We start from the raw sequence: 15,302 nt of genomic DNA on the forward strand, positions 1-15,302 counted from the left end.
GACCACATATGTATTTTAATGGAGTGGATAAAATTAGTTTTATGTTGGACCCGTGTTAGGATAAAGATACATTAATACACATACAATAGAATGAAAAGTTCTAAAATATAGGTGGAAAAGAAATATTCTATACACACGACAGTGAACATGTTGTGGTAAGGGTTATCAACACAATAATGTCAACATGTTAAATAGGAATTACAAAATAATAAGTACTTTAACAGTTTAATACATATAGTAAACTGAAAGCTATTGGTTAGTAAGTACACATGAATTGGAAGTAGATGTACAGTACATGTTTTTAACACTTTTCCTTTCCTCTTTGTTATTTGAATGATTCAAATAAAAAAATCCCAATTTTAACGAATGTACATAATATTGTGATTATTAATAACCATTATTTAATTCAAATGATTTAGTTGGACTCCCCCCTCCAGCTGTATCAATTTTCCTACCCCAACTGCAACACCCACATCATATTTAATATCTTAATGAGTCTTCTTCTCAGTTACTGCTTCCATTCACTCACTGGTCCTGAGTATTGTAGTAGACAACAGTTTTGTTTAAAAGGTGCATCTATACATCAAATCTGATGTGCCTCTTTGGCTTCTTAATGCTTGTTTTGAAATAAGAGATATACTTTTGAAAATACTGATATTTAAATGTTCTCTTTGGGCCTAATCAGTCAGGTAAGAGAACAGATATTTATTCCTGAGACTTTCCTGGTGCAAAAATAATTTAGAATATATGGTTAACTTTTCTTAGAAAAAAGCATTTTTTTTTCTTTTAAATACTGCAAGTCTATAAAATGAAGTTTTAAAGGCAAGGCACCAAGAAGGTTTCGGCCCTCATAAATACAAACGTGAACAGTGTTTTCATAATTTTAATATCAGAAAAAGTATACGGTTTGGAAGATTATCAAGTAAAATATACACAGCATCAAGTTTAATATTACAATTTATTATATACTTTCAATTTCATCTCCTCTTTTTCTTTAAAAGCTTGCGGGCATATATCACACGATATATGCCCGCAAACATTCCGGCCCGCAAACATTACGTCACAATCAATACACAAGCAAATTACTACACCGTTATATTTCAGAATTTTCGTGTTTTTCATCTCTTACTCAATAAAGAAATTGATAGAAATAAATTATTGTTAGTTTCTAAATGAAATTGAAAGTATTTAATAAAAAGGTTATAGACTGGGAAAATATGACGACCTCGTTTTTTGTCGCAAGCTCGGTCCGTGTACGCGCCAAAAAACTCGGTCGTCATATTTTCCCATGCAAAGTCTATAACCTATAAACATTCAATACATCAAACAAAAGAAGAAGTTTTCATGCAAACATTCCAACATGAAGTGAGTTAGCTTTTAAAACAACATTTTCGTGTTGAAGGAATAGTTATAAATTTATACTATATGTGTTTTTCCTACTAATTCACATAATTTAAAACACATATTTAAACATCCACAGATATTTTATACAGTAGTTTAATGTAAATTTCAAAGTTTTGATTTTAATCAAAAAACAAAATATAAATATGCAACATTAATAAATAGTGTCAACATTTTAAAAGAAAATTACACTGAAACCTTTGAAAAAAATTTTGTCAAAAAGGGCCTATCAAAGGTTTCAGGTAGGAAAGCATGCAATAAATAACCAAATTAAGAATTATTTACATATGAATTTGACCAGACTATGTTATGTGTTAATAAACCTGATGCCTATAAATCAATTGCAATAAAAATGTAACTTAAATCTTTTATTATTATCATGTGGATCCTGTGTTAGCATTTACGCTGAATCAACTAATGACATCAATATTTATCGATCGATATTGAACATGTTCAAGTACATGTAACTAACTGTGTATCATATTGATACACTAACTCCTAACAGGTACCGGTCAAGCAGTGTCTTATTAAGTATTGCATTATAAAATCCATACAGTATTGTTTCCAAATGAATGAAGCAGAACAGGGACCTCATACTTCAGATGGATAGTGTCCTTCAGTCCTTGCCAATCTACTACCGGACTGACTTTCTGTCCTACATTCATCCTCTAAGACTCAGATCCTAACAAAATTCCAACAAATTAACCTCTGAAGACCCTTGCACTAACACAGCATTTCTAAAGCTAATGACTTAAAATACAGGAAAATGAAGCAGATTAATCTTTTAAGATCCTCATCCTATCTAGAGATGTCATAGAAAGACTAATACCCACCATGGGGCTTTTTATTGGATCAAAACTATGTACAATATGTTGTGACCTTGACCTCAATCAATGACCTTATGATGGGGTATTGACACACCCTCAGGTCAGGAGCAACCTTTGTGTTAAGTATGAGTTATAATGTTTATTCTTGAAACAAGAGGTGTATGTGCCACAAAGCTCACCTGCGTACTTGAGTCCTGCTCCATGTGTAATGTTTATGAATATGATCCAGGCTATAAATATCTTATCCAATATGAACAAATGATATATGTTTTGATATCCAATTGAAAACAAGATTGTTTGTGGAGGCGGTTTTAATTGTAAAGATGAATAATATCTGTGCAAAAGCAACAATTATTTGTTATACATATATTCCTTGTTTCATGGTCACCGGGTTTCATTTAACAATGATCGAGTATATATATAGGATTTTGAACATTATTGGATTATCACCGAATAAAATAAATACATTTATTATAAATTATATATACACACATATTCATGGAAATACGCCTTACATTCCCTGAAATTTTCTACTTTACCACGTCCCGTTTCCTCGCCGTGCATTCTCCACGCGTTCACCGTTCGCTCTCCATTCAGTTTTGCGTTTTTCGTAGCTTCAGAACTGTAGCTCTCTGAAAAAAATATTGTGACGGAACAGAGAGCTACAGATCCGCCCCTTTTAAAATCCTTCGATTTACGGCGCACAAAAAGCTACACACCGTTGAGGCCTGATATCGTTATATCCCTCTGTTGTTGTCTCATGAATTTGATTTAAAAAAAAAATTCTAACATATTTTCCTATTATACTTGTGTCCAAACATACCTTCAAATATTCCTTTAAGCCCCATACGACCAGAAAACTCACAGCTTCAAATAATTTCGTTCGTTGACGTAGCCATGTTAGGTAGACAGTCAATTCGAATCCTGGTTCATTTCCATACTTGCACAATAACGTCTAGATGTGAACTAATATCCCCGCAAATACTTAACTATAAATATTTTAAATGATATAACATCCCAGTTCCATTAGATGATAATTAATAAAATAGGTAAACTCACGGCAACGTGGCTTTCATTAATCTGGTCCTGTCTCCATCCCTGCCACACGTGTGTTAAGGACCACGATGGGCTTTTGTAGCGTTTTCATTTATCAAGAGCTTATTTTAGCTGTAGAATAATTATATTTCTATTAATCATTCGTGTTGATAATAAATGAAAAGCGAATCCATAACTTACAACGAATTTTATGAATAGATAACAATAGCAACAGGGTTAGAATTGGTCGGCTACCTAACATGGCTACGTCAACAAACGAAATAATTTGAAGCTGTGAGTTTTCGGGTCGTATGGGGCTTTATTGAATATTTGAAGGTATAGCAAGACAATATGTTAATAATTTTTGATATTGAATTCATGAGACAGCAACACAAGAATACAACGATATCAGGCCTCAACCTTGCGCAGCTTTTTGTGCACCGTAAATCGAAAGTTTTTATAAGGGGCGGATCTGTAGCTCTCTGTTCCGTCACAATATTTTTTTTCAGAAAGTTACAGTTCTTCAGTTACGTTCATCGTTAACCAACTGCTCCCGTTCACCGTACATAAATCGTTCATCGTTCGCTCTAAGCGCGTTCACCGTTTGTTCAGCGTTTAGTCTTTTGTCCTTGAATTGTCATTCAGAACTCCAAAGTGAAAGGACTGATCTTGATAAGGAGGGGACAAATGTGCAAAAGTGGAAGGAAACTTCGATGATGTGACACTTCAAAGTGCGATGGTGGAGAGAATGCGCCAAAATATGATGATGTGATACGCCAAAGTCCGACGGTAGATATTCATGTGCCAAAGAGCGATGGAGTGACACAACGAAGTCTGATGGTTTGCAAAACAGACCGTAGCAAAGTGAGGTGTTTCACCCAAATATCCGTGCAAAATTCATGCAAAAATGATGATGAAAACTTATTTCATTATCATTTAGTTGTCGTTTTGCTAAACACAAAATTCTGAAACACAAAATCGTATATAATGTTTTGCATTATAGCATACCTCCATTCAGATATTTATTACATGTACGTCAAAAGTAATAAATAAGCACGCAATAAAGGATGTTTGGGCTAAGTAGATATTTCGACAACAAATATAATTTGCTGTTCTCACAATTGTCAACACTAAATATTGCCCTTGCTATCGTCCATGTTCTTAATCACCCATACCAGCCTCCAATATCCGGAAGACGTTGGTGCCAGAGGAAAAAAAAATCTTCGTCGTGGCAAACTGACGTAGCATTTTTTTTTTAAGATTTGGTTTTCAGAGACGTTACAAATGGCGTCATGATAACACGATGTCAGATGTCAGAAACGTTACGAAACCCATTATCCTGCCTCTAGTAAAAATCTTGGAATTTCATTGGCTGAAACCAATACTACATACAACGATGTTATGTCTCTTACTAAACTAATATTTTCAATATATCCCTTCCACATGTTTTAATGACCACATAAGTGTACTATGACGCCATGAGAATACATATAACCTATCACTAGAGTCAGTGCATATTATGACGTCACAGCTCTACGAAATCAAAACATTCCTTTTTGAATTTACAGATTGTTGAAAAACTTGTTTTTATCCCGTTGTTTATGGTTTAAATGTTGCATAATTTTTCATTGTTGTGCATTTTATAAAATATCTCAAGAATATACACATTGCCAGGGGGCGGATCCAGGAACTGCAGTTACGGGGTGGGGGTGCCACTTTATGAGGCACGGGGTCTGGGGGTCACCTTAAGGCCCCCAGTGAAGGTGGCTGAGGAAGCTCCTGGATTTTACAGATTTTATAGGGCTTGAAATATGTCTCCTATTTTCAAAGATATTTGTACTATTTTCTATCAATTTTAATAAGGTGAAATTAATAAAATGACGCAAATTTTAAGAGTTTCTGGAAAAAATGAAGTTCTCTCAATAAAGTAATTCAATAAATCAAAATATTTCATAATTTATTTCTCCGACTGTGGAAGAAATTATTGCTTCTTTTGTCGTTTAGTGCATTTTTCTCCACAAGATGCCACGATTTACTTTGAATTTGAAACTTTTAGGGGGCAGGGGTGGCGGCTCGCACTCCTCTTAAATCCGCCACTGATCGGAGTCATTTATTATGACATTTACATATGTAAACATGTACAGTAGAAAAGCATCAAGAATGAATAATATCAATATGACTTTAATCAATGGCCTAGGTAGGCCTAAAATCATCGACAGGATAAATTCGTTATGCAGACGTTTACAGGGGTAATACTGAAATATATGCGGTCCTTAAATAAACATATTAGGCTCGGCTGATGCCTCGCTCAACATGATTGTTTTCCCAAATGACCCAATATATTTCCGTATTACCCCTCTAAGTGTCTGTATAATTAATAATATTGAGATTTGGCGTGTCAGACTATCGAACTTCGACGTGGTGCGCCTAGAAATGAGGGACCATCGCACTTTGGCGTACGTGCATGTAGGAGAGGTACCATTCCACTTTGGCGTCCGTTACGGTCCCTTTGACACCACAAAAAATTCAATATTCGTACATTGTACATACATTATATTTTGCTTACACCGAATATATTTGGAATTCTATAACAAGCAGTTTTCTGTTTTCATTCCGGTTTATTTCATGCAGATTTTTTTTTTGTAAAGCGTGGGCCCAGAATTCGAACTTGAGCAAGTCATTGAAATAAACTTTTTTCTAAAACAATATGATGGAAACAAAGTGATACTCATAATCAAGTTGAATTTGTACTTACAAAAGTATACAGGTAGTTTAATTGATTAAAAAGGCTTTAAAATGATAATACCTTATACATTCAACTGTGTATACATGTATAAATGCTATAATAAATCAATGGGGAATGAATACATGCCACATCACCACAGTGTAAGCAAAACATCCGGGATGTTCCTAATAAATCGTTTATTTTGCGTTCATCATGCGTTTATCGTTCGATCACCGTTAATTTTTCGCTTGCGTTAGCGCCCTGTTCACGTACTGCATTCGCTCAGCGTTCACCAACCATTCACCAAGTTGCGATCAACGTCCATACCCAGTTCGATCTGGATTCGTTCAGAGTGCGTTCACGATATGTTCACCGTTCACGTGAAATGTAGAACGTTTCAGGGACTGTAGCAAAGGAGTTAGATTCTTAGTAAAATTAACGAACTTTGTAGGGGCCAATTTTTGTAGATTGTTGATAAATCACTGTTTCTAAAAGAATTAATTTCTGTACGTTAAATCATCATATAAGTTGTGTATGTTAGGTTTGAAATTCGTAGATTATGGATTTACCAACTTGCGATATCCACGAAAATTGAGCCCCCAATCTGATGACTCGACAGTATTCGGCAATGGAATCAAAACTTTGATATATATGATTATGTCCAAGGTTATGCAATGTACATTATGTGGAGGAGTTTCGATTGATGTCTGTGGTTTACTAACTGGATATTTTCACCATGCTACAGCCCTTTACACATGACAGATTCATCTGTTTTGCTTTCTCTTGTAGAATGTGTTCTCCTCGATATTTTGATTATAACATTTATCGTACTATTGTTTATCAAACATTGTTTGTCCATATACAATAATTTGATAGGATTTTTGGGAACCAAATGCATGAGCATCGATATTGATAATGTAAATATGTGAATGCTTTTTAGCATTGTAATTTTTCGATGGTGATTCCCAGTTTCCATGATGTTTAATGCGGGGGTGGGGGTGGCGGGGTTTCAAATGAGAATATCCTTATATCTTAAATCAGTTCAGTGGAGATTGTATGCTGCACACAACAGAAGCCCTCGCGCAGTAACAGGTAAAATTTAAGACAATTATCTTGAAATGAACTCGGATTTGAACCCGTTGTTGTCTTCTGCTAGCCAATTTTAAGTATTGCCGAACTACCTACGTCATCCTGTAAAAGTAGGTAATTTAATGACGATTGAAATAAATTCAGATATGAATAGCAATTTCATCAATCTGTTCGTAATGTTTGGTTTGTGTAGAAGAAAATTCGGGAGGCCCTGTGACTTTTTTTCTCTCATATAGATATATGATTGCATACAGAATACCGACTCCAATCAGAATTGAACCCAAAACCGAGATGATTGGTACCAGGATCGATTCCCTTTTGTTGGATTGCACAGTTGATGAAACATATTCGTCTTCTTTGAATATCGGTTCTGTTGGTTTCCCTTCTCCAGGGATGGAGCTTGAATGCTCCAAGATTGTTGATGACTCTGAAATATTGAATTTGTACCGCTTGTCTTTAAATTATACGAAGATTGCAGAAGTACATTTATTAGCGAATTACTGTGATTGATGGCGTACCATTATTGTTTTAACGTTTAAAATGTTTTATTTAGTTAAATGTTTTCTCCGATTAATTCACAGACGTACTATTTCCGACAAAATAATTTTGAAACAATATTATAGAGTGGTTGTAATCAAACCTTGGTGGGGACATCCTGTTACGAAGTTACATGTGTCCTGTTCACAGACACACTTCTTCATACAGCGCATACCGTATCGTGGATATTCACAGGTTTCATTGCAGTACTGACCAAGGTATCCAGGCATGCATCCTGTCAATAGGTCGGGAAAAAACTTCATTACAATCATTGTTATTTATTCGCATTTGTCTTAATATAATAGGAAAATGTTTGGCAAAATGTATTTTGAATTCATATATATATATATATATATATATATATATATATATATATGCGTGTGTGTGTGTGTGTGTGTGTGTGTGTGTGTGTGTGTTTCCGTTTTCGTTTTGGATGTTTTCAAAGTAAGCCAGTGCCAGAGCATATCAAGCGTTGCTTTTCATGCATTTTACTTTGCCCATTACCTAGATAGTGCAATTTCTTGTCGTAAAAGGCGACTAAAACACACTTGCTACAAAAAATGTCTACCTCTTTTGAATCCAAAGTTTGATATTGTTTCAGATTTTGTCACAATCCATGCACAGGGGATTTGCTCTTATTTTATGTTTCATTTGTGTTCATAATCTTAACTGTTTGCTGAAACCATGCCTCCTGTTTTTTAACCGTTATCAATTGAAAGAGTATTGTTATTTGTCGCAAAGATACGTCTTCACAGGATGTTAAGATACATATTACAAATACATTTTGCATCGAATATATGATGTGTTTCTAATGCATTTGAATCATATGTGTTTAAAGCAATGTTTGTGTTGGCTTTGTATGGATTTTTGGAGTGGAAGAACTAATATCGTATAACATGAAGAAAGTAATCAATCATAATTCATTTCTCTTCCAGATATAAAATTTATCAAATTCTAAATACTCCAATAGCAAGACTGAACTCGTATCAATTGCATTGAACTGAGACCCTACATCTATGAAAGGTGAAGATATATCAATCTCATAACTCCTATAAGCAATACAAAATAGAGAGTTGGATGAAGAGGACCCCTGGATATACCAGAGTTGGGATCAGGGTCTAGGAGGAGTAAGTATCCCCTGTACTGCGGTCAAACTCGCCATGATCCCATTATCTTGATATGGTAAACGGAGTTATACGTAGTCAACATTAGTGTGCTAAGAACGGCCTAGCAATTGTTATGAAACAGGTCAAACAGCATTTGACCCAATGACAGGTTGTGTTGGCAAACTAGATTGTTATGACGACCATATAATTTGCAAAATGCTGACTTTAAACGAAACTGTTAAAACCCTTGCACCATCAACTTGTTTCTCAGTAGCCTGCCTCGATTTAAAGACTGATCATAAGCAGAATACGCTCTTGCGTATCGAATCAAACACCATATGCAGGTGATAATGGAGTATTGCTACATTAATATGGGAAGTTGACGACGGAGAAGCTGAAATCATCCCGTTTGTCATAAAGCTGAGTTATTGGTTTGCCCTTAATTTATACTTTCAATAAAATATCTAAGTATGAAACAGAGATGAACGACTCTGTGGTGTCTTTTATTTCGAGTTCACAAGGATATATCGAATCGACATATCAATGCAAATTAGCATTGCTAATAGATAAAACGTCGTCGATATATCTAAATGTCGCGTTGCAGGCCACAGAAGAGAACGACATGCCATAACAAAACAGTTCTGATAATAGTGTAAACATTAAATCAACAACATTAAAAAAAAATGCAAAACGAAAACGAAGCAGCAGGAGAATATGCCTAAGGGAATAAGTCCTTAACTATATATTGTCAATTCATGGGTGGATCTACGGTGAAATACAGGGTACTTTTCAACATGAGCTGTGTGTGTGTGAGCGTGCGTGATTGTGAGTGATCTTGATGTACGCGGTGTATGTATAACGTAGGACAGTTGCGTGATAGCGTCCATAGAAGCATGCGGCATTTACAGTTCTGTTCTATAGAAAAATATGTCTAAATTTTGGTTTAAGAAATATCATTGATTTCCCTTCCCTGCTCTTTTATTGTGCCACCTGTCAAATTCGTTCATTATTCATTGTGTGGACTGCAATGCCCCTGGTGAACTCTCGCATTTATGACAACAGACCAATACAAACCTGTACATCTGCCGAGTGTTTCATTCCATATTGTTTCCGCACAGCATCCATGCGTACTGTAACATGAAATCAATATTCTTTTTTTCAAATATATGAACCAAATTGTGTGTAAAGATTATTAAATTCAAAATTTCATCATGCAAAAGATTGTATGATGACCAGTATACAAATGCAGGATAAAAAATAATGTACTTACATGTATTTGCATAATTAATATCATTGCTACTCATGAGAAAAGTATAATGTCGAGATCATTGAAAACAAATTAAAGGATCGGTGACTATCTTAAAACGGTCCACACGAAGTTTCAGTGGATATTTCTGTTTTATTCGACTTTGCCTAAAACCATATCCTGTGGACAAGGGAGCTGACATTTGATTTAGAATGAGATTTAAACACATATTGGATGCATATTGTTTGATTGGACCTGTAAACATGAAAGCAAGTGGAAACACTATCTGACATGAAAATCAGCAGGAATGATACACTCATTTTTACATCGAACTAGCACAAATGTGGAACCGAGGAAGGGACAATATCCAAAGTCTAGACCCCACAAAGCCTTGTCGGGGATTACGAATCTAGTTTGATTTCTATAAAAGAATTCTTCATTATGTTAACCAGTAAGGTTGCATGTACATGCAATTGATTATGATCGGGCGGGATCATGTGGTTAATTTTGTTCAAATATTATTCATACAATCGATTGAACGAATATCATATAGCCAAAGAAATCTGCATATTTGTAGATCAATGAAAGTTGAAAATACCGAACAGTGATCAATTTCTTAACTCCTATGAGAAATACAAAAAAGAGGTGGGTGAACACGGCCCTTGGATATACCAGGGGTATGCGCATGTGCCTAGGATAATTAAGCATCCTTGTTGACCGGCCACATCCACTGCAAGCCCTATACATGTATCTTGATGAAGTAAAACGAGTAATCCTTAATCAAAATCAGTGTGCCACAAACGTCCTAGCAATCGGTGTGAAACACGTCACACAGCATTTAACCCAATGATAGGTTGTATTGAAAAACTAGATCATTATAGCGAAATTCTGACGATAAACGAAACTCTTGAGACCCCATAACATCAACATGTTTCTCAATCACCTGCATCGATTAAAAAACAGATCATACGCAGAACAAGCTCTCCTGTTTGTCATAACGTCGAGTTGCTAGTTTGCCGTTTAGGTAGCCCATTATACTAAAATTTTATTTGATGGCTCGTTAAAATACCTCTCATGAAATATTATTTCACCATTAAAAGAGTGATACATTATTTGATATGATTTTTTTTGTGATTTTCCCCGGAATGATAAAAAGGCTGTTTTATTTGCAAATGAGAGATGCTTTAGTCGAAGTTTCGCTGTGATTTGGTGCATGATATGAATATGTAATAAAACATGCGTAAAAGATGCAGATAAAAACGTTATTATTTCTTAGAAAAAAATAATTCTGAAAATTGAAAATGTTATTTGTTAATATTTTTAAATCTATGGATAAAATCTTTAAAAAACATGTCAGTTAGAAAAATGATATATTGATGAATATAATGTAAAGAGAAATTGGAACGAAATGACCAAATTTTAGATATAATCACAATATTCAAACTAGAGAAAAAAGTACCGATCCCGATCAAAATTTATGGAAATTGCTAAAATAATACTATTGTTGCTAATTGTATGCATTGTTCATCAACGAATCGGTTTCCTTTATAAATTCGTTTAATTTGTGAACCATTTTACATCAAGGGAATATATTTTTCTGATTACAATACTATTTATGACTACTTTTCTATAACTCCGATCGGGCTTGGTTCAAATAAGAAAAATCGTAATATTTCTGAAATTTGACCATTTCATTTCAATTTATTTCAAATACATTTCCCTGGTATATCTTATTTCTAATTAACATTTTAAAACAAATATCCCTAGATTAAAAAAAAACATGAGCAAATATCGTTTTTAAATTTTCATGAATATGTTTTTATCTAAAAAATTCGAACGTCTATTTGAGTCGTTTAGGCATGATTTCTTAGATATTCATATTATGCATAAAATCACAGCGTATTTCATTAGCAAACAAAGTACCATTTTCATCATTCCGGAATAAATCACAAAAATTCATATCAAATACTTAGGAGCTTGTATCACTTTTTCAATGGTGAAATCATACTTCACAAGATGTGTTTAATAAGCCATTAGATAAAAAAAAATTAGTGTAATGGGCGACCTTAACATCCATCTTCAATAAAATACATAAGTATGAAGTAGATGTGGAGGACTCTGTGCTGTCTTTTATTTGGAGTTGCAAAATATTTTAATGATTAAACATTATTGCCAGTATATCTATTTATTTCTCTATCATTTCATAGTATCATATGGAGCAAAGCTGATACGATGAAAAGAAATACCATGATCGAAAAAGCTGAAGGTGGGAGATTAGCTATTACTGATGTTTCATCGAAAAATAAAGCACAAAAGGTCCCACGGGTCCGCAAATTGAAAGAGAAAAACGTTTTGATATATATAAATAGTCATTGTATTCCGAATGACATAGCTCCCTTGAGGATCCGGGTTAGAATAGGTCCTCAGTACCCCATGTTTGTCGTAAAAGGCGACTAAGGGGGACGGTCCTTCGATGAGACCACAAACCCAAGGTCCCGTGTCACAGCAGGTGACAAAGGCCGTAGGGGCCGAGCATTAGTCTAAAGTCTGCAGTCCTTTACCGGCAATAGTGACGTTTCTAGATGAGTGAAAGATTCCAGAACGGGACGTTAAACGATATACATCCAACCAACCAAATAACATAGATTTAAACTACACGTATTTGATAATGACTACAGGAAAAAAGTACGAAATAATATGGATTATGCCTTTGTTCTCTATGAAAGGCGATCTATATAAACAAGTATTTACACTGTACATATTTTACAGGTGGTACACAAATACATAATAATTTCAATACCGTGCAATATCTTTAACAACCAAAATCAAATATTGTCAAATGAAAGATTTTTTATATCAAGGCAAAACAATCTTCTTTTCTAACTGGTTGAAAAGTATTAAACTTTATGTTGTTAAGTATTTAATTGCAGATAACAGTCAATGTAAATGAAAATAATAAAATCAGTTTTCAAGAAATACGAATAAACATGTCTTCACCACATGCAGTCATCTAAAGCAGATATGATTTAAACATTCATTAACAACACAAATATACAACACAATACCTTGATTTCACTTTCGTAAAGAAAATGTTTCAAGCGCCTAATATTTGTATTGGTAATGAATATTTAAATCAAATCTGCTTTAAATGACTGCATGTGATGAAGATATATTTATATTCGTGCAAGCTGATTATGCACACACAAAAAAAAAGCCAAAAAAAAACCCACACCAAACAATATAGCTAACAACGACTAGCGAAAAATACATTTGAATAAAGTTAAACTGCTCCAAGACAACAAAAGTCAAACAATTGCAGAATTTATAACTACTCGTACTTTGTAACAATAATCTTTTAAACAATATACTTTCAATTAATCAATACATGGATAAAATCAGCAAAAATCCGACCCACAGGTGTAAAAAGTGAGAATTCAAAACACTTCATTTTGATTGTTTTGACGTAAAATGGAAACATGCTGTTGGACTTTTTCCTGTCAGAAATAAAAATACTTTAGTGTCCAATTTACTTTTATCTTTATACCTCTGATGGTATACAAATATAAAATGTATTTAGACTTGAAGAATATTAATGAAGCATCTGAAGGACTTTTAACCAACATAAATCGTGTATTTTACCACATACAGAAATATTATTTGTTACTGGGAATACAAATAATTTTCTATTTTTAGAAAAGACGTTAGTCTGAAATTAAAGAGTACCAATATTGATGTCTTAATCCCACTCTCTAATGGGGGTTGCCCCTCAGTTGAAGATAAAGAGGATACTTTTATGGACCAAATATATTTGTGTGCATCATCTAGTATATGTGAACCTGACGATTGATATCAATATTACTATTATCATTAATACCATTCATAGCTACTAAATGTTTTTAGAAAACATCTTTTGTGTGATATGTGAAAGTCTGTGAATTGTACAACACGCATAAGTCTATGCATGTAAATCTATATGTCGTATTATACTTATAAATCGGTATGATATATAAAAAAGCAATACAAGCTGTAAATGGTGGTATTTTTCAACTTTGCAAGTATGCATCAATTAACACTTATAGGTATAACTAATACAGAGCTTAGGGAGGAATGCTACAACAGAGAAATTTGATATAGATGAAAAGTGGATGTTATATAAACAATATTTTGAAATTGAAAACTTTCAATTTTTATTTCATTTAATCAAAAATGCAGTTTTAATGGAAAACAATCTAAAACAATAAATCCCCTGCTGGACTCTAACCCACGACATACAGTTCAGCAGTTTACGTGCTAAGCTACTGAGGTACTCGGCTAAGTAATGATGTTCGAAATGAATAGACAAACGCTGTTTATGGGTATATCTTTATCCATGTTTTAAAAGGAAGTAAGCCATTATGACGATGTAGAATATATCCTTATCATATGATGGAAATATTTAGCAAAATATACGGGGGGTATTGCTTGAAAACATACCTACAATGAGCGTTTCATATAAACTGTCATAGCCTCGGAGTAATTTGTCATATACTCTCGGTCAATGGGATGATGATTGCCGAACATAATTGGATTGCTGAGACTGCGGTTATATAAAGATGAGTAAATACACAGTTCGTTTGTTTTCAAATATTACATCGTTTTAAAAATGGCTTTAGAGATTTTCGTTAAATCTGACACTTGCGCAGTACCTCTCTTTCGCATTATTCCGAATCGGTGACCTCCAAGGTGAATACACATTGGAAATTACAAACGGAATTACTGTCAGAAAAAGAATTATTCCTGAATCAACATTTTCTGCTAATAAGAGTTTGTATTCCTTCTCATCCATTCTGATTGAATGAAATTATATATATTAAATGATAAATATGGTATTCTATTTGTTCTTTTTTATTTATTGCAATTCATTTAGCGTCAGCTACAGCTTGTATTGCTTTAAATCAATTGTAATAATGTAATAAATTTCATGAAAAAAGAATGAGCTACATACTTCTCGCTACATCCACCTTTCTCAGCTATACTCCAATCCGGTTTAAATAAAATGACGAAAAACAGGTATGTGATCATGTTAATACCACTAATACACGTACATTAAATGAGGTCGACTAGAATTTCATTCATTTTATTTTCTTCCCTTTCCCAAGTTGATACATCCTGGAGTATAGGAAATATGGCAAACTCTAGGAGGTTGGTAATTTGATGTTAATAATCCCTTGAGACCACGGCGTTTAAGGAATAACAAATTAATATTAAAATTGTATTATCCTTAAACGAATTTGACTCTACTTTTTTTGGCACACTGTTTTTGCCTATAATAGCTCTAAAACTTCATTGTTATTTCG

The 15,302-nt window shown here is 33.9% G+C and overlaps 1 protein-coding gene across 1 annotated transcript; it reads right to left on the minus strand.

Annotated features, from left to right (window-relative positions):
* Nucleotides 1-865: 865 nt before the first annotated feature.
* Nucleotides 866-15,081, minus strand: LOC125677095 (uncharacterized). Its single transcript, XM_048915072.2, has 4 exons — nt 14,951-15,081; nt 9,795-9,850; nt 7,718-7,849; nt 866-7,504 (listed from the first exon to the last, which is right to left on the minus strand). The coding sequence occupies exons 1-4, from the start codon at nt 15,025-15,027 to the stop codon at nt 7,218-7,220; spliced, it is 552 nt and encodes a 183-aa protein (XP_048771029.2). The 5' UTR covers nt 15,028-15,081; the 3' UTR covers nt 866-7,217.
* Nucleotides 15,082-15,302: the final 221 nt, after the last annotated feature.

Source organism: Ostrea edulis, chromosome 3 (assembly GCF_947568905.1).
Source record: "Ostrea edulis chromosome 3, xbOstEdul1.1, whole genome shotgun sequence".
Lineage (NCBI taxonomy): Eukaryota > Metazoa > Mollusca > Bivalvia > Ostreida > Ostreidae > Ostrea > Ostrea edulis.

Excerpts from the sequence above, each read along its gene's own strand:
- LOC125677095 (XM_048915072.2), bottom strand. The coding sequence starts at position 15,027 with ATGATCACATACCTGTTTTTCGTCATTTTATTTAAACCGGATTGGAGT. Across the intron at positions 9,851-14,950 it reads AAAGGTGGATGTAGCGAGAA|TACGCATGGATGCTGTGCGG; the intron begins GTATGTAGCTCA and ends TTCATGTTACAG. Across the intron at positions 7,505-7,717 it reads AACAGGATGTCCCCACCAAG|AGTCATCAACAATCTTGGAG; the intron begins GTTTGATTACAA and ends TCAATATTTCAG.